Consider the following 19,979-nt stretch of genomic DNA (forward strand, 5'->3'; position numbering starts at 1 on the left):
AGGAGGACTGTGGTCATTTGTGTTGAGCCAAACTGCTTCAGTCCAGGCCCAGAAAGAGAATTTTTGTAAAGTGGTTTGAATCTCCCTGCCAGGGATGCTACCAGACCCAGATGTAGCTGTGATGAAAAGCCATATGTTCACCTGCTTTCTCTGTATTCTCTCTCCTCCCCAAATAAATAACATTCTGATTTGCCTAGTAGGCTCAGGGTTTTGATCACACAAGGGTAATAAGCTGTAGGCTTCCCCACGCCCCTCCCAGCAAAACATCAATGGGGGTTATAGCATTTCAGACCTAGTAGAATTTGGACCTTAAGGGTGGCATGTAATAAATTCTTGATGTGGAAGGTAGACTGCTACCTATTCAGGGCCATTCACAGTGAGCAGGAAAGGAGCTCCATCAACGATGATGGAAGAAGCTGTGATGGAGTTTCACAGTAGGTCTTTTACTTTTCTTAATTTTATTTTATGAGGCAGCCAACATAAAGAATGAATGGAAATAAATGTTGTTTAAATGAGAGCTTTGTGAACATAGCAACAAATGGCTGAGGAACTGGAAGGGCCATGTAAAGGAGCAAATCCATCTATAATGTAAAACCAGCTTTAGCAGTTAGGTCCAGAAAGCGTAGGAAGTGGGAGGCTCTCTGTGGAGATGTATGTTCTTCTATAATTGCCTTACTTTTTCTGCTCACAGAGCCAAGAGAGCAGTGCAAGACAGCAGTGAAAACTGGAGGCTCTCAGATACCCCTTTCCCTGGGGGATTCCATACTCAAAGAGTGCTTAAAAACCAAATCAGAAAATGAAAGAAGTTTTGGAAACAGATAAGCATACTTGATACTGGAGCTGCAATGCTGTTACCCTGACAGGAGCAGCACCATGTGCTGATTTCTCCCAGAAAGCAAGATGACACTAGGATTTCTGATGGATGAACTCTGGCTGAGGCATCATCTCAGTAAAGGCATGAAGGAAGATCTCAGCTTTCTATAAAACACCATGGTAAACAGGCAGAGATGCTTGGATGTCAGTAACAATGAAAGGAAAAAGAATTTTGCCTTGTGAGAACAGTGACTTGCTTAAATAACTCAGTTGTTATGTAAGTGGAGACTGTAAGACATCTAGAGAATTGAATTTTCCTTGTAGAAAACGTTGTGGTACTGGATAAACACCAGTGTACCTCACGCAGATGTTGGGCACTTCCTTGCCAGTGGGGAGTGTCCAAGGCAAGAAAGCAACTTGTAAGAGCAGCTCTATGTGAATTGTTACACATCTGCTGTGTAATTCAGTTGATTTTGATGGCCTGGCTGACTGGGCTGTACAGAAGATTCCATTTCTGCCTTTTGCACACTTACAGAAATGTGTATGTCTCCTTACTGGTGTTTTGATTTTAAGCCCATAGATTTGAATCCATACTTTAAGATTTTGAATGCCTCTTCCATTATGTTGATAATGATTGAGGAAGGTGTAGGTGTGGCATGCTCATACCTGTGGATTGTACGAAAAGAGCCAGGAATACAAGTTCCAACACTTTCATGTAACATTACACTGTCTTCAAAATGAAAGAGAAGAGCAGCAGACCTCCCTCCCCAGTGGTTATGGCATTTGATCTGTATTTACCTGCTAATTAGGTATTCCTTGACAAAAGGAGAAAGTGTGACTGTAGATGCCAATACTGTGTTAATTCACATGAGTCAGTGCTTGGGAGCAAGGGAGAGAAGTGGAACAGGACCCAGAGGGGGTTGGAACACCTAATTTTGCTTTTTGAACAGCCACAGGCTGGCCAAGCGTAGGTGCAGATCTTTATTCTGTGACTTACAGCTGAATACCATACAGATGGACACACTGCTAACCAGTGCTGGCCCAGCTGCTTGTGCTGACAGCTATTCCTTGTCTCAGAACATGTGACTTTGGAAACAGCAGTTGTAGACTTGAAAAATTCATACTAACATATGCCTCATCTCATCACTTCAGTGAATTGCCAGTGGAATGGGAAACTGAGGTATGACACTGTGTCACATATGCAGGAGGAAGGGTGGGGAAAGTAGCAGAAAAGTGGACCCTAGGGAAGGTTGAGGTCAGATAAGAGTGAGCAGTTGGGGAAGGCTGAGAATTTGCAGAATGGAGCAAAGGAGAGCAGGCCATAGGTCCTAGTGACAGCCTGAGACATGATACACCAGAAAAACTGATGATATGGTTAGCTGGAGATAGTAGAGCATATCAGTCACAGAGTCAAATATTCAGGGAGGCTGACTTTCAGTTCCTGAACTCAGGAAATAATTGCTATAGCTTGATGGGCAGACAGTTTGGAAGGGAAGTACCACTTCTCTCTGAGCAGCAGTCAAAAGCCACAAGCCCTTCTTCAAATGAAAACTTTTCCGGTTAATGTCACCAAGTAAATACACTCCATCATATAAAATTGTAAGCCAGCCTGATATGAAAACAGCTTACATATTTTCACTTTAAGAAAATTAGTCTGAAAGTATATAAGAGCATGCAGGACAGGACATAGGGCTAGGGTTTACACAGCAAAAAAAACCATAATGGAAACTTCCATATTACTAGGTTAGTAAAACTTTACCTTAAGCATGCAAATAGACTTTGCCTAGGGGCTCTGATCGGTCATTGGCTTTTGTTCCAGGCAGATTTTTTCAAATTGTGAAGGATTTTGCTCTGGTATAGTCATCTAAAGATCTGTTCTGAACCCTGCTGTGAAGACTGCATGCTTCTATAAGAAGAAGGCTATAGCTAGCAAATGTGAAGCTCCAGTCACTGAGGTCTCCAGCTATAAATGTCCTAATCTGTGGTTACAGAGTGGGAAGGTGTTACTTCTGTTATGATAATGCCCAGAAGCTTCTGTAGAAATCCATAATGTGAAGTGCTTGACACTTTGCAAACAGAAGGACACGCTTTGCAGTAGTTATTCCCGTGTTCCTAATTTAAATCTACCCTGCAGGTGCATCCTGTATCATTATACCTGCAGATTCAAAAAACTGGTGTTTGAGTGTGGGTTTTTTTATACCAGAGAGATTTATTTGCTTTGTCTTCCACTCCACTACTTAGTATGACCCAGATTTCATCACCAACAACCTTTTTTTTTTTTTTTTAATGTGAACACACCATGAACTTCTTTGACAATCTCTGCTGTTTGAAATCTCTGTTGCTGCTAGGTCCATCATGAGAAATACAAGCTACTTTCTCCTTTTATAATCTAAAGTATGTTCTTAGAGTGATTCATTCTTATGAGATCTTTCAGCTTTTACTGGTTTGTATGTTGGCAGTCCCCAAGAAGCCTGGACAAGTTGACCTCTAAGTGTAGCTGTGATCTGGTGTTCTGGGTGGCTACTAGGAAGCAATGCCTGTCTGGTGACCTGCAGTCTTTTCCCTGCCTGATCTCAAAATGCAGCACACTAAGCCTGTGTTTGAAGAGGTGGACACTGGCTCCAGAGTGACAAAGCATCTCGCCTGAAAGGCTGTGGGGGAAAAGTACACAATGCTTTTCTCTGCAAACCTAGTTCCGTGGGGTGGTTCCTGCTCCGCTTGTGCGCGACAGCCGCACAGCACGGCGTGGGCTGTGGTGGGAGCTGGCTGCCCGGAGCCCAGCAGTTCCGCAGGCTGCGCGCAGGAGCTGAGCAGAGGTTGCGGGAGTGGTGCTGTGTTGCTGAGGGACTGCTGCTGAGGGTGAGCGGTGCTGTGCCACTGAGGATCCCACTCGGACTTTATGCACTGTTTAGCTCCGAGTTGTGTTTCTGGCTTGCTCTCTGCAGATGCAACTCCCTGAAAACTTTCCCCTGGGGTACAGTGGCTTGTAAATACATTTGTGTCACCCTGAAGTTAACACAGGCAGTACAAGTAATAAATCCCATCTTTTTCACAGGTGACTGTCTTTTTTTTTCCAGTCTTGATTGTTGAAGAAGTGTACTGACTTCTTAAAACTGGCAAATTGTGGGTTTATAAGAGTTATTAGGAAGCCTAAGCACTTGCAATGCTGTGGAGTGTGTCATGTATCCTGCATGTGGTAAGAGGATTAGGGATGTTGATGTACATGGTGTATAGAAGTCATTTATTGAACTTTCCAGCTGCTTGCCTGTTTTGAGTTGAGATGTTCAGACAGCCTGCAGCACTGGTCACTTCTTAGGGCAGGCAGAACAAGGATGGAAAAAACCAGTCTAACAACAGGGGCAGGACTAAAAGAGCAAAAAGAAACAAAAAGGACACAAAGTGATACTGTGCATGTGTAAAGGAGTCCTGACCCTAGTAAGGATTGAAAATACATGACCTCCACTTTGCATCTTAGGTGTCCTAAGAAAACATTAAGACTTTCATCTGCCTCTAAGCCTAATGCACCAGCAGAGAACATGTGGCTTGTCCCAAGATTTTTGAGGGTATTGGGGAGGAACATGGAGAATATAAAGTGAGGGAATTACAAGTTTAAAAGCAGGTGTGTAAGTGCAGATGCAATATGGAGTGATGAGAGCTCCTTTGCCTCCTAGTCTGCGGTGACGACAGTAGAGAAAACTTTTCTTACTGGGCAGTTGATGAAACTCACCTACAAATGCAAGTGCACACTTTTCTACAGAGAGCAGTAAAATCCAAGGGAGGCTGGTACAACCTAAAACAAACAGGTTTGAAAAAGCCTGAGTATTGTCCCCCTGCAGCTCCTGTCACCAGCCTCTTTGGCAGATTCCAGTTTTTGAGCTCTTCTAGCAGAGCTGCAGCATCACCCTGCTCATCACCCTCTCCCAAGTGGGTGCTGCAGTAGGTGCTTACTTCTGTTTGTGAGAAGTAGCACTGAATACTTTGAGGACTATGTGCTTACCCTAACAACTACTCTCTGTCTTCTCCAGGAAGAGCCTGTTGCTGCTGGGAAGCAATTGCAGAGACCAGTACTGTAGCTACCTTAGCTCATGTGGGATGGAGATGAATCATTAGGAAGTTCTGTACTGAAATTAATGTTAGCATGCGATAAGGTTATCTCTAATGCTTTAGTGATCTGTCTGGATTTCTGGTTGCTATATTTTTTTTTTATTCTTTTTTTTTCCTTTTTTTTTTAATAACTAATATTTGAACAAACCTGAAAGCCATTTCTTTGTGAGACTTGCTCAAAAACTGGAGGTTCATTTTTAAATGGCTTGCGTGTGTTGTGTTTAAATGGCAGGAGTTGATGTGAAGGCTTTCAGCATCTCATTAGTTGGGTCATTTGCTTATTGACTTCTATTTACAAAAGATAAAGTAAATATTCTGATGGTTTGCTTGGAAAACATAACAGGCTGTTTTTCCTCCTTCAAACACAAAAGCCCTACCTTTCAAGGCAGGGTTCTCACGTCCAATATTGCTGATGCTTATACAGGTGGATTTTTATTTCAAATTTCTGGAAAGGAGCAAGTTGCATGTGGTATTTGTGAACAGTGTGCACTAGAACAGACCAGGAGCCTGGGACTGAAAGATGGGATGGTGGGATTGCACCTGCAAGAGTTGCCTGTGCAGAGGAGGGGTCCCCCCATGGAACCGTCCCAAAGCAGTCTTTTGGGATAGAGTTATGTAGGTCACCCTGCTGGTAATGGAAGTTGTGCTGACATAAAACTATCCATGCTGCTTTGTATAGTTATTTCATAAATGTGCACAGCTGTGCCTACAGACAGATGTGTAGCTGCTATGTGATCTACTAAAAGCTGTATTACAGATAGTGTATGAAGTCAGCATATCGATGGGTGTCTCTAATCTGCTAGATATGCCCAGTGTCATCTGGGCTGCGAGGAGCAGTGCAGTAAAATGCTAATAGAAAACTACAGTGGCAAAAGAGTGCAATGGACTATTGCCATGGAAGCTGCTGCAGCAGGAATTCCCCTGAGGAGGAGTATATGCAGTCCCACAGCTAAATAATGTGCAAAGAATTATGTAAACTGACACAATATGGTACTGCTTCAGCATTGACTCTGCTGCTTTAAGGTCTTTGGCTTTTGGAAATTATTTTAACCATAAGACCTTGTACCAGTGTTTTGGGAGGTTCTGTTGGGTGTTGGGAAAATGGTGACTGGCAGGTTGCAAGATCTCATCACAGAAATTAAGTGTATAATTAAAGGTGTCAACATCAGCTGCAGTGGGCTTTTTATTCTTTGTACTTGTCACAGCTTGAAAACTTTGTAGCTTTAAAACATGGTGGCAAACACAAAGAAATACTCTCTTAATTAAACAATTTTTTGCCATGGCTTAAATCTACAGCAAGGCACACTTCCGTGGAAGACTGCTGCAACATGTCTGGCATGTTCTCATTTTCAGACCAGTGCTGTTGGTGGTACAACATACATTTAGTCAATGGGAAAGGTGTAAGACCTGCACGCTTGGTCTCTTGAAAATGCCCCGAAATTTAATTGTTCTTCTACAGTGTCTTATCACACAAGGTAATTTACTGAGTGACAGTCAAAATTATTTACCCTTGGTATCCCAGTCTCGATGCCCCACTGAAGTTCTTTACCTTTTCCAGGCTGAACTGCCAGCACACAGTATGGAGGAGGAATGGACAGGGTGCCTTGGTTATCACCCCTGTCTTTGCAAGGTCAGTCACCATCACATCAGGGGAGGAGACTGTCTTGTGTTTGGTGAAACAGGTGCATTACTTGTCCCTGACCTATGCCAGCTTGCCCTGCTACACTTAATGCTCAAGGGTTTTGCTATAATACTTAAAAAACTGAATGACAGTCTGGATCCAGTACACAGCATGGAAACAAGCTAAATTGCAGGAATTTCCCTAGTTTGCTAAATACTTCATTAATTTTACTGGTTAATTTAAATTTTACTATTTTATTTACTAAATAAGTTATTTATTTAATTTATCATTAACTCAGTGCTGTTTGCTGTGGAGGCCAGGGACTCTTAGGACCAGAGTCAGCATGGAGCAGCTCTGTGCTGGTTTTCAGTCCACTTTCATTTGTCCTTGGATTGCTTCTAGACACAGTTCTTAGTGCTCTCTATGGATAGAAGTCAGACTGCAGTCTGTGGATCGCTTTATTGCTGACGCTCTGAAAAAAACAATCCTTTTTAATGCCGGGGAGGGAAGAGAAAGTGGCCTTTCACTGAAGCTGTTTGGAACAATTTTTTGACTACGGTTATTATGTGCAGGCGTGGAGGCATTGTCAAAGGCTTATTTATAAGGTTGGAAGAGTGCAGTCAAATCTTTGCTAAATAGCTTGGAATAAACTTACTGAAACTAAATGTAGAGCAGAAGTACGGCCACTTAGCGCCTGTGCAAGGGTATAAAGTAAGTTTCTGTGAAGGTGACCTTGCAAAAACTTACCCAGAAGCCTGGACTGCTGAGAGCGAGCCCTTATAGTCTAAGAAGAGACCATCTTTGGAAGGACTGTGTCCAGTTTCTTCTTTCTAAACCAAGAGTGTCTGCTTGGGAGTTGTTGGCTTTTTTTAACTGCCTCCTCCTAGGCTGGCTCTCAGCTCCAAGCAATGCCACAGTATGGATCATGTTTTCATCATTTATGTTGAATTCTTGTGCAAGGCAGTCATTAAAGGAAACTAAGATTTGTTTACCAAAATAACAGATGCAGACATCTACTTGCCCAAAATACTGGTCAGAAGCACAGCTGGTATAAATTAGGATGATGCCTTTGGCTTAGCAAAGGACGCCTGTCACTGAGGCTTTGGTAGCTTTTTCTAATGAAGATGAATAAAAACATGCAGCATAATATCCGAAAGACCTGGATATTTGCTGCCCAATTCCTGCAGGAGAGCAGTCTCTGAAATAAACTTCAGAAAAGAAGTGGTACGTGAACTTAGTTCAAGCTGTCTTGACAGGCTTGTCGTAAGGCTGTCAAACACGCTATGGTTTGAGGATGGTCTGATGTACATTTCCAGGCCATTAAGAATAGAGCTGAAATGAAAACTGATATTCTGGCAAGCCAGATAAGCTCCAATGCTTCCAGAGGTTACATGAGGAAACTTAGTGTAAACAGAAATTCTGAAAAATCTCACTTGGGAAATATTAAAACATCATTTTTTGTTTCCTTGCCTTTTTAAAAATCTCTTTGTATTGCTCTCTACACATTGAAAAAGGTGAGAAATTGTTTTAACTGTCTGTCATATTTTATGAATTGACACCTTCCATGAAGACATCATGATTTTTTTGATGGATGTATATTTTCTGACAAAAGGCTTTTGTCAGCATTTTTTGATGTTCTCTAAATAAGACCCAAAAATCATGTTGTGCACTTTTGCAAAGGTAACTCGTCAGGAATATGAGTGTCTCTAACTGCTTAGACTTAGGAAAAGGGAGTTAATTGGCTTTTCAAACCCTGGTTGTTGAAGGCTGTACCATATGTTGGAGGAGAAAGTACTTCCCAACGGCCAAAAAAAGTAGTTTCTGGATTGATTTTTTGTAGGTAGGTATCTGTATATAATACAGTTCATGTGCTATTCCCATGGGTGGCTATAAATTGTTAGATTTCTCCTCAAGACAATAAAATTACTTCTAAATTCTTGAACTGATACTTCTACCACTCCTGTTCCTGATTTGGGAGTACTGTTTGCCAAACTGTTAATGAAGTTGCATTAATTCCAAAGTCAGCCATGATTGGCTCTGCACAAGGTCTGTTTACAAACCACACAATTTGGGTTATCATACATATGGTGACACCTGGGCCTGTCAGCGTAATGGGATATTTTATCATGCACCTCGATTGCACTTTGAATGAGAACAGAGTTGTTTGCACCGCAGAGCAAAAGAAACTTTCTTTGAATGCATTTTCTTCTTACATATCTGATTTATCCTGCCCAAAATGACTGACCTTCTTAAGATTTGGATGCTATATTGTAAGCACTGATAGGTTACAGTATGTTTTGAAACTTTCAATCTTTTGCCAATTTATTCTGAGTTTGTGTATCAAACTTCATTCTGAGTCTGTGAACTCTGAGCTACTAAATTACAGGTTGGTGATCAGAACAGAAAAAATGGGAAAGGATGCATGAACCTGTTAAAAATGCTCTCAAATTACTTAATTCTGTAAACCAGTTAAGTAAGGAAAAAGCATTTAATTTACTTGGAGTTCTTTTTTTTTTTTTCCTAATGTGTTGCTCAGTGAGGAATACTAGAAAGGGAATGAAGCAGTGGGAAGAATGTGACTGGTGGGGATCCATCCAAGAGAGAAAACCAGAGATTGTAGGAGGACATGCAGAGGCTGCCTGAAGTTCCACCTGAACTTTTTCTTAAATCTTTCTGGGTGTTCTGCAGTGGATATATTTGCTGAGAAGTTGAGTGTGCAGCCTGCTCTCTTGCTAGCCATCAGAGCCAGCGAGACAGCTGCAGTTTGCCCTGAGCCGAGTTGAGCCAAAAGGGGCTCTGCAATGCACACACTCCTGAGGGCGGGGTGCCAGCCTCTTGCCTCTGCTTCACAATCGGATCCCCAGTACGGACACACAAATGGCTGTTTCTGCTTAGTTTTTTTTCATTTATTTTGAGTCTATTCTTACAAATGGAAATGTCTCTCTGTGGGAGACATTCCCTCTGAGTGCAAAATAGAAAATGGAACCAACTAGTCAAAACAGCAGTAATGATTTGCAAGGCGGTTGCTGTGGAGAGCACGTGCAAGTTTTTTCTGGCAGACAGGGTGAGAAGGAAGAGCTTGTGTGTGTATGTTGTACCATAATGGAAGTTGTTTGTTATTTTCCACATCCTACAAGGTCACTCAGAGCAAGCCCAAAGTTCTGCTGCTGGCATCTGTGCTGCCCAGTCAGAGCTTCACTCAGTAGAGCTCTGTCCCTGTCCTGACTGTGCATGGAATACTGGACTTGGCTGCATGTTTGGACACTCCAAGAGTGCTTTTGTGCTCTGTCTCTGCAATTTGTATTGGAAGCCCTGATTGGCTTTTAAAGCAAAAAACCCTGTGAAAGTAAATATATTCTCCATGCAAACACTCTATAGCAGAGGAGAGAGAACAATCTGAATTTTACATACCAGTCCTAATTGTATAATCATTCTGAGAATGGACAACTGGGCAAAGCCATTCTTTCATCTGAGTGAGTAAAGCTTTGAAAGGTAAACAGTGTATGTATGAAGCACTGAACACTTTTCGTATCAGTATTTTCTGGGTAAGTGCCATTTAAGTCAATGTAAAAATCCTTAAAAAGTACAAATTAGCTATTTAAGTTCCTTATGCAGACAGTTGGCTCTCTCTATGGGATATATTTGTGTACTTAGAAAGTAATATTTAAATATTTTAGGCTGGTCATTAACTATGCAAAACTCAATTCATGTTAAGAATTCAGTTCTTTTCCTACTGAAATTCGATGTTGCTCTTGTTATATTGTGTATCAGTAAATTATGAATCAGTTGTGCTCACTTTGCTAATAAAGGCTGTTTTTTAAGACAATGAGATTATACAGGAGCTTTCATAATTTTATTTAATCAACAATTATGTTGATGTTTGAGTCAGAAAGTGATTCAGCTTGCTTTTTTAGAGCTGTGTGGGTTCTGTATGACCAATGAGATACAAAGCTTGCATATTTATTTCAGGAAGGAGAGGAGGTAGCAGGTTCTCTGTGGCTGGAGGAGGACTATTGGGTAAGAAAGAATTGCCAATTCCAGTACACCTGTCAGGTTTCCATAATCACTTACCAAGGTAAACTTATGCAAATACTGAAAATTTCATTACACCAAAATTATATTTTTGTGCTTCTGACTGCTCTCACCTCCATAACGATGGAGTCCAGTGTGTACCTGTTGTCCATATCCACAAGTCTCAAGACAAACCTATTTCACTTTGTATGACATAATGCTTTATGAATTCTTGTTTGCTGTAGACAAGATTTAAAATATTACCCCTACTCCCAGCTTCTGCTTCTGAAGACAAGAATTTAAAAACTGTCTCTGTGTGCTACCTGGAAGGTTGCCTGAGCACTGGAGTTGAGTTCAATAGCTACTCAGGATTTCATATATAACTAGGAATACACTCTGTCCATGTGTTGTTATCAGAAAACCATACCTGCTGTAGAGTAGAGCATCTTTTGTGAGCTGTAACAGTCAAGCCAGTGCTAGCAAAAATAAACTTCCTGATCAAAAGAAGTAAACTTTTTGTTAAATGGCTTTATTATTGCACTAGCAGTTAAGGTTAAGTAAATATATCTATTCTAGCCCCATAGTTTCCACTTGATAATGGAAACCTTTTATCATTTAAACTGAAATTTTCTCTTCTGTCCTTACCAAAACATGGTTTGTGTGGGGCTCTTTCCTCTGGCCTTACAATAGAAGTTTCTCAATCTCACAAATTAAAACTGGAAAGTAATCTTTAAATAGATGTTTTTTTCCCAGTGCACTTATAAAAAAAATCCAGTTTTGTTTGGTTTTTTGGCATTCTTTGCAATCTGAAGGTTTACTGTTTCAAAGTCTTGATGCTATTTTTGCTGTCCTTTCAGTAGCTTGAGTTCACCCAAACTTTAAGGCTTAAGAGCAAGTCCAACCACAGTATTTGCATAATTCCTTGTAGTTCTGTTTCATGGAAAATTTCTGCAAGCTGTAGTTATTGCTGTAACTAGGAATGCGAACTGAGATACGGGGGCCTGGAGAATGCGACATGACCAACATGGTTGTGGATCTTTGCAGAGGCTGGTTGTGGAATGGTCAGTCTCATGCTCTGATCTAGCTGGGAGAGCTGATGCTGAGATCCAAGCAGCCTTGTAGTGCGAGAAAGACTCACTCTTGTTAGGCAGAACTCCAAATGAGAAGCTGTGTACTGTCTCCTTTTGATTAGGAAGAGTGTTTCAGACAGTCCCAAGGCTGAAGGCTGCTGGACTAAGGTGCAGTATTTCTTGGATCCAACTCTTGGTTTGGGATTATACTTGTGACAGTCTTTATCACAGGGGTGTAGAGCTGCTTTTAAGCGCTCTCCTGTGTGCTGGGTTTGGAGAGGCTGCTCCTTTCAGGGTATTGGTTTTCACTGCTTCTCTAGAATAGAGAGTGTCCCCTGCCCTTACCTGGTGACTAAAACACTACCACGAGGTGCAAGCATGAAAACTACTAGTTTTAGAATGGAGCTTGGTTAGTTTGTGGGCGGGATTAGAGGAGAGGGGGCTCTAAAGACTGGTGTCTGCATCCCTGTTATTGCGGGTTTGACGTTCCTAATTTGGCTTAATGTAATCTGGTGTCTGACTGGCTAACCTTGTAACACTGATACAGTGCCAGCCCTTAGAGCCTCCTTTCTGGGGTTTTTTTGCCCTCCTCTTATGGAATAGTTGAAACTGGCAGAGAAGGTGCAAGATGAGTGAAATGCTAGAGTAATGACAGCATGGGACTGCAAGGCTTATTACATTATGGGAGGAAGAGGACCACTGCATGTATTGTAGTGCTAAAAATATTCCCTGTGACGTGGGACAGTGACACTAGCCACATGGTAACTGTGACTTGTTCTGGTAATGTGCTTCCTTGGGGATGTCAGAGTGCAGGATAAAACTCCAGTGTGGTGGCAGAGACACAAAACTCAAAAACACATAGACATGACCTGTATGTGATTCTGTGTGGAGCAGAGGCAGATTTGAAAGTCATAGAATTTATGACAATGAACTAGGCAGGAATTAGAGGTACAAGAGAAATGGTAGGATCAGGTTCTAGAGCCTAGGAATCATGTCATCTGGAATGAGGGCAGCACTGTCTTTGGAGGACTCACACTGTCCTTCTGGGCTGTTTGGAGGGAGGTACTGCTTTGACACACGTAGGGACAAATAAAAGACAATCCAGAAAAAGGCCAAAACAGCTGCTGAGGATAAAAGTTGCAAATAATGTGTAAGTGGAGAAATAAAATACATGCTTGTCTCACAGGCCTGCATGCTGCAAACTAATGAGTGTGCAGAGCAGAGGAAGAAACTTTTCAAAGTGTATAGTATCATACAGGAGGAAGAATATGGGGGAGGGAGGGGAAGTTTCCTGATGAAGTCTGTCAGACAGTGGGTACGTGCCGTCATTTGCATTAGAAAAATTAATCATGCTTTTAATTTCTGGTGTTGGACATGCCTTGTGGTGATCAGGAGTGTGCCTATCTTCCCTTCTCACTTTTATCCTAGGTCCAACACGAAAAATGCCCCTGACTGCCAGTGCCATGGACTTTTTTCAGCTCTTTGTCCCTGACAATGTACTAAAGAATATGGTGGTCCAAACCAACATGTATGCCAAGAAATACCAGGAGAGGTTTGGTAGTGACGATGCCTGGATTGACGTCACCTTGACAGAAATGAAGGCCTTTTTAGGCTACATGATATCAACCAGTATCCACCACTGTGAGTCTGTTCTCAGCATCTGGAGCAGTGGCTTCTACAGCAACAAGAGCATTGCACTTATCATGACACAATCACGGTTTGAGAAGATTCTGAAGTACTTCCACATTGTGGCCTTCCGCTCGAGCCAGACAACACATAGCCTCTACAAAATTCAGCCTTTTCTGGACTCTCTGCAGAATGGCTTTGACTCTGCTTTCAGACCTTCACAAGCCCAGGTAAGAATTAATCTGTCGGCAGGGAACATCTGAGCTGTGCGCTCTGGTTGTCTCACTGTGACAAAAAGTGCACAGCACAGCTGCCTGGGGAAAGAGCTGGGGCTTCACAGTGTGACGTTCTGCTGTGGTGCCTCCATGAAACAAGAGAGAAAGCAGCACTGTCCTGTGCGACTGCTCATCAGTGTCTGTCAGTGCAGGCACCAAGCCTGTTTCAGTGGAAACGGTGCTCTCCGAGCTGGAGCTGTTTGCTTAGTGGCCTAAAAACACCTGGAGTCTTCTCAGTGAGGCTGGCACCAGTAGGTTTTGCTGTCCTGAGGATGGGAGGTTGCAGGTTGTGCAAGGGCAGAAAAGGCAGAGCTGGTGCTGCTGGGCTGGAGGGAAGGAAGACCAGTAGCTGCTCCCGCTGCAGGCTGAGTTGGATGGAGGAGTTGAGTTTGCTGAGTGACTGTCCCTGACCTTAGCGATGGGTGCTTGTTTTATGGTCCAGTAACACAGCTGCTTCCTCACAACTGGAAAGGGGTACAGGTGAAAATCTTTTAATAATCATCATACTCTATTTAAACTTTGTTCAAAATAAATGATCTGCTTTTGAAGCTGTTGCTACTGGTCGTGTTCAGAACTCTGGAAAGGAAAAAGAGTAAGCATGAAATATGTTACTACTTGACATAACTTTTCAATCAATTCTCGTTTCCAGAATATAAATATTTCACTTAGGCATTTGGAAACGGTGTTGTGCCCATAGTCCTCTTTTTCTTCCTGTTTCCCTTCTGAAGCATCACATTTTTGCCTTCTGCACAAAATTAATGAAGACATAGATGTATCACATCCATTGAAGTGTGCCTAAAATAAATGGCGAGTGATTACAGTTTCTTCTATTTTATAGACAATAAAAATCATACCTATATAACTCATGAGAACACAGCTGCCTAAAAAGCTGTTAAGGTGGAGAAGGGAGGAGTGTTCTCACTAAGCCATGCAAAGTGTGTGTCCATTAAGACAAAACAGGCAGTGAGAAACACAAAATTGTTGGGACTGAGCTCTTACTAAGGTATGAAATCTAGTCCTTATGGCTGCTGAGTTCAGTGGGCAGAAGATAAAGGCTTCAGAAATGCGATCACTCTCTAATGTGAATGCTTATAATGGTGTGCTGTGGCACACACTCTGAGTGCAAGTCCATTAAAGGATAAAATTTGATTTGCATGTATATCCCTTCTCCCATTCCCCATCCTGAGCAAGGCTTGAGAACTGAATTGACAAAATCACAGCACCCTGTTTGCAGTGGCAAAACATCTAAATCTTCACAAGCAAAACACATTCTTATTCTGAGCTTGGTAAGGGGATGCTACTTAAAAAAAATAGGGGGGAAGAAGTAGACACAGCCTAATTCTCTTCCCTCCCCCTCCACTTCTCTGCTCCTTTGTCAGTGTTTACGTCAGTGATTTCTATACGGCATGTTTCAGTGATTTTGCATGGAACAAAAAGCACTAAAATACAGCTTCAAAAATAACCCTGTGAGAAAGAATAAGGTTTTGAATCTGTTGTTAAAAATACCTTAGTGTACCTCTGGTAGCCTACTGTTCCAGGCCTCCTCCTGAAAGGAGCCTTGTGCATAACATCCTCCTGAGTGCCATCAGTCAGGGCTGAACACTACCTGTCTCAAGAGATGAGGACCCCATCTGCTCAAAACAGGAGGAAAGATCTCTCCCTGCAAATTGTCTTGAGTGCAGACTCCAGTAAACATCAAACCCAGAATGCCCAGTGAAAAATACCAGAAATAATTGAAAATAATAACCCAGTTGCATAGAAACAAATTAAAAGATGAGGGGAAAGAGCCATTTAGATGGGCTTTTGGAAGTTCTGCCTGTGAAAGCCAGTTGGAAAGGGGGGGGGCCAGGTTTCTGTAGTCGGGGATACCTGAAATCCCAAATTCAAGCTGGATTTGTTGCTTGAGGTACATCTGTATCTTAAACATGAGACTTGTGGTACCTGGGTGGCTTGTGGCTGACCCATGAGCTTTATGCTCCCTTCTTGTAAGTGGCATCAAACAGCTGAATCACAGCTCCTGTTGGATGCAGCAGGGCTGTTTGGGCTTATGGGTAGGCTCGTTACTGACTTTCTTCCTCTGGCAGTGTGGACTCATAGAACACGGATTAGGAAGATGCCATATTTAATTCACCCCTATGGACCAAGCAGGGACAATCTGCATCCAGCAGGCAGTACATCTGCCATTACAGTTATTTCTTTTATAGATCTGATCTTTTCTTTTTGGAGAGCTAGAAAAGATTCTTCAAGTGGAACTTCTGTCAGAAAATACTTAGGGGTTTTTTTTCTCATCTGTGACCCCCTCCCCCTGCCCAAATTTGCCTGTAAAAATAACACCACAGTTGCTATGAAAGGAAACAGGGAGAAAGAACTATGCCAATATACCAAACCAAAGAAAACAATCTAGTGAATTATAACTATTTTGCTAAATATACTGAGCAAACAAAAGGAAATAATTACTCTCCAGCTTATGAAGGAATTGAAAGCCCAGAACATTTTTTGTATCAGCAGTGCTGGCTGTAGTTTCTGAAGTTAAAAAATGGTGTTCTGACCTAGATCGGTAAAAAAAAAAAAAGACAGGAATATTCTCTGCATCTTATCCCTCTTCAGCATCATCTGTGTAAATAAGCACTGCCTCTACCTGAGCAACAAGAGGTGGAGGTTTGGGTCTGTTCTTGGAAGCAGTGTTGTTTCTTCGCTCCTTAGCTTTGTAGCTGTGCTACTGTCTGCAAGCCTGAAGGCAGGGAGGATGCCCTGCTTGTGCTCAGGAGGTATAGAGCGACAAATTCAAGGGTACTCACCTGCCAAGGATATGCACTGAATTCCAGAAACCTGAGCAGTTCAGTGAAAATAACATCACTGCTCAAATACCCTTCTGTGCCTGCTGAGCATTTATATGCTTGTCAGCAGGATGTGACTAGACAGCATTGCTGTGACTGGCTGCCCCTGACTGGTGTGGGAGAGGTCAGGAGCATAACTCCAGGTACTCTCTGCTTCCCTCTGCCTTTAAAGTACCTTCTCTTTGGTGTCTTGGAACCAAACAATTTTGCATCTGCCCAGTGGAATGTCAGCTGGGAACAGTCGTCGTCTTATCTCCAGCAGGAGTGAACCCCCTGGCAAAAAGACAGATGTAAGTCCAATCTCTTGCTCCAAGGGCACAGTGTTAAACTTTGGCCAATTACTAGGCAACTTGTTTGTGTTTCACTCTTGGTGGTATCATAGGGTACAGCTAGGCAGTTTCAACATAGCTCTTACAAACCAGCTCACAGCTTTAGATGGCAGCCTCTTTGAAAACACAGAGGGACAAAAACAGGCTGGTCAACTTGCTTTTGTGTCCTCATGATTAAATATTCATTTGATATAGGGTATTTCCAAATTATAAGATCTTAATCGTGTTTTACCTCTGTATTTCAGACTTCCTGTTCTCAAAATGATTCTTTAGGAGTTAAGGGTGCTGGTCCCAAACCAGAACCATTCTGTCTTAGGGCTTCTTTGAGTGTGACACAAATACATAAATATTGAGAGAACACTGGCCAAGTATAAGACATCAAGCAAGAGAAAGACAGACAGAGGAGCAATAAGAGTATTGAGCAGCAACGTAAATTTCTGATGTCCTGTAACTCTTGGCCAGTTGATCCTTTGGTGAAGCCAGATTTTAGGGAGAGTTTGGCAACAGAAAATGATGGAACTTCATTGGTATTTTTAAATTACCTAATGGCAATGGAGTGCTGTAAGTACTGGCGTTTTGTTTTTAAGAGGATTGATTGGGCAGAGGAGCGTGGAATCATGGCTCCATTGGAGGTCGGAGTTAACCTTTGAATGATGGCAGAGAGGAACTGTAAAATGTGGATAGGCCAATCAGGACTTTGAAAATGAGAAGAGAAAGAATCTGTCTGATATAGTGGAGAAAAACTATCAGAGACAAGTAAAGTGATGTGGTCAGTGTGACAGACTTGGAAAATGGCTTTCCAGCAGTAGTCTGTAGGACAAGATTGCCTTATGCTGAGTAGAAGTAAAACTGTTGCAGGATGGTTGTGGGTTTTGGATGTAAACTTGTCTGGGTGGGTGGGTTGTTACTCTAAAATGAGTGCCATTTTAGAGCTCTTACTCAGAAAGCACGGAAAATGCAGGCATTGCCTAGCTGAGAAGATTTTGCAAGTAGGAGGTAAAGACTGACATTCAGATTCACTAGCCAGTGATATCTGCAGCAGGAGGACAGGGACGTCTGCAATGACCAAAAAAGGAGATACTAAGGGTTTCTTAAGAGAAGGGAGATGCTCTCAAATGCAGCGTAATGTAATCAGAACTGACAGCTAAATATGCAAGCAGAGATGTCAGACACCAGCAAGAGAATTTAGATTAGACAGGAGGAGCTTTGGAGCAAAGAGGCAGAAGCATGAGCTGGAGGAATGACTGTGTGCATAAAGGTGCAGTTACCCGGGGACTCCGCAACTGGCTGGTACCCGCCAAAAGCCAGAGACAAGGCAAGCTGAGGCAGCTTCTCCAGGAGACAGGCTGGAGAGACAGCCTGTGTTGTGGATGGCCATGGATCTAAGGGGGAGATGTCTCATGGATAAGTTGGTTCATTATCTAAGTGTATGGAGTCCAGGAATTTGATGTACAAAAGACATAGTGATTTGGGGATTTGTCTACAAGCCTGTTTGGGCTCTGGTGAAAGCAGGATGGGTGGAATTCTGGCATGGAAAAAGCATTGGAAATGATCTAAAATGGAGAAGAAAGAAAGGTACTCCTGGCAGTGGCTATCTGTTTTGTTCTGTGAGTGAAAGATACTGTGTGATGGAGCAGTTGATAGAGTCCCATCTTGGAGTCCTGCCTCTGCAACATTTGGAGTGCAAATACATGTTGAGGGGAAAGCAAATGTGTGTGAAAAAGAGTGAAAGTTTGGCAGGTCGATGTCGCAGGGATAAGGATTACTATAAGGAAAAAGGAAAGGAAAAGAAAAGGAAAAGGAAATTAAAGAAAAGGAAATGAAAGGAAAGGAGAAGAGAAGAGGAAAAGAGAAAGCAGTGTGATGGCAGTGGGGGAGCAAAGCAACTAGATGAGGAGCTTCTTAAACCCCGAGAGAAAAGAATGGGGATGATTTCTATGAAGAAATCCACAAGCTATCTTGCATCAAATGAAGTCAGAATAGGAAGAGGGCAGCACTTGGGGACTGAGAAAAAGATTGTGAAGAGGCAGCCAGGAATATGTGTAGGAGTCAATTAAGCCTGAAAGTAGATTTTTATCAAGGAAGATGAGAAGCAGGAAAGAATATGCCATGGGGGCAGTAAACTCAGTCCTGTAAAAGCGTATATTGCAGCAACAGCAAGAATGGGGAATAGGGAGGGAGGAAATATCACTTTGCATGAGGATTTGGCAAATAGATGGATTTGAGATACAGGAACAGCAAGGAGACTGAGAATGCAGGAGGGTGAACAAACTAATAGGATGGGCCAGTAGCACCAGGGCTAACTTTTGTCCTAAAAACACCATGTCAGTGCCAGGAGCAACAAATTGCTTGCTTTGAAAACAAGGTGAGGATCAGCTGTTCCACCAGCAGGCACGGCCCGTACAGTGCCCTGTTTGCAAAGTTCTTTACAGCTGTTGAAGCAGTGGTTGCATTTGGAGGGGTGACAACACTTGTCCCCCACTCTCTGAAGGAAGCAGGAAGAACAAGCTCCAGGGTTTTCAGTTCATTTTCCTTGCCTGTCCACATTTTTTCTTTGCAGCAGCAGCAAACAGCCCTAGTGTGTTCACATTTTTATTCCCTCTTCACAGAAGTTGAGTAGGAACTTACAGAGAAATTATTTACATTCAGTACAGGGGAACAAAGGAGGGGAAGCTCTGGTTACTAGGGGAAGGCAGGGCTGAGCATGGGCAGGGAGAAAAGGAAGATGGAGAGAGGTTTTAAATATTCAGATTTGCTTTCTAAATGTAAGGCTGACAGGCCTTACTGTGTCATAGGAGGCAGAAAGAGTGTGAAGGGTAAACAGGACACAGTAGAGATGCTGTGAGGAGAGTTGATGCTGTGGTGCAGAGGGAAAGGAGCTAATGACAGAGGGTAAAAGATGTCCTAAGGTGATGCTTATACAGTCTTTTCTTTCTGCTGCTCTCCATCCTACAGCAGGGGAGATTGTAACAGTGGAACCACACCACTCAGTGGGATCTGGCAGGTAAGAGAGCCTTTCCAGAAGCTGAGAAATTCTTAACCGTGTATCCAGCCCTATCCCAAAGGATGTGCTCCTTCCCTCTGCACATGAGAGGCAGAAAGGCAAAAGTGAATGAGGGCACGTTTAATATTTGCAAAATACTGTCAGAATCCTCTGAGGCGGAAGTCGGAAATGCCCCAGATGGTCTTTAGATAGGAAGGGCTGTGTTCTGTGTGGACCTTGAGAGAGGAAGATTTGGCTTCAGGGCAGCTGCAGCTGGAAGAACAAATATCTTTGTGTGCAGCTCTCCTTG

The 19,979-nt window shown here is 42.6% G+C and overlaps 1 protein-coding gene across 1 annotated transcript in view; it reads left to right on the forward strand.

The window, feature by feature from the left end:
* The window catches only part of PGBD5 (piggyBac transposable element derived 5), a gene marked incomplete at its 3' end in the record, with an annotated part of 64,343 nt that overhangs the window by 16,974 nt on the left and 27,390 nt on the right, over positions 1 to 19,979 (forward strand). The window contains exon 2 of the mRNA XM_082303046.1: positions 13,048 to 13,475. Coding sequence (XP_082159172.1) covers positions 13,048 to 13,475 — 428 coding nt within the window. The remainder of the gene's footprint in view (positions 1 to 13,047; positions 13,476 to 19,979) is intronic.

Source organism: Coloeus monedula, assembly GCF_965178545.1.
Source record: "Coloeus monedula genome assembly, chromosome: 2".
In the NCBI taxonomy this organism is placed as follows: Eukaryota; Metazoa; Chordata; class Aves; order Passeriformes; family Corvidae; genus Coloeus; species Coloeus monedula.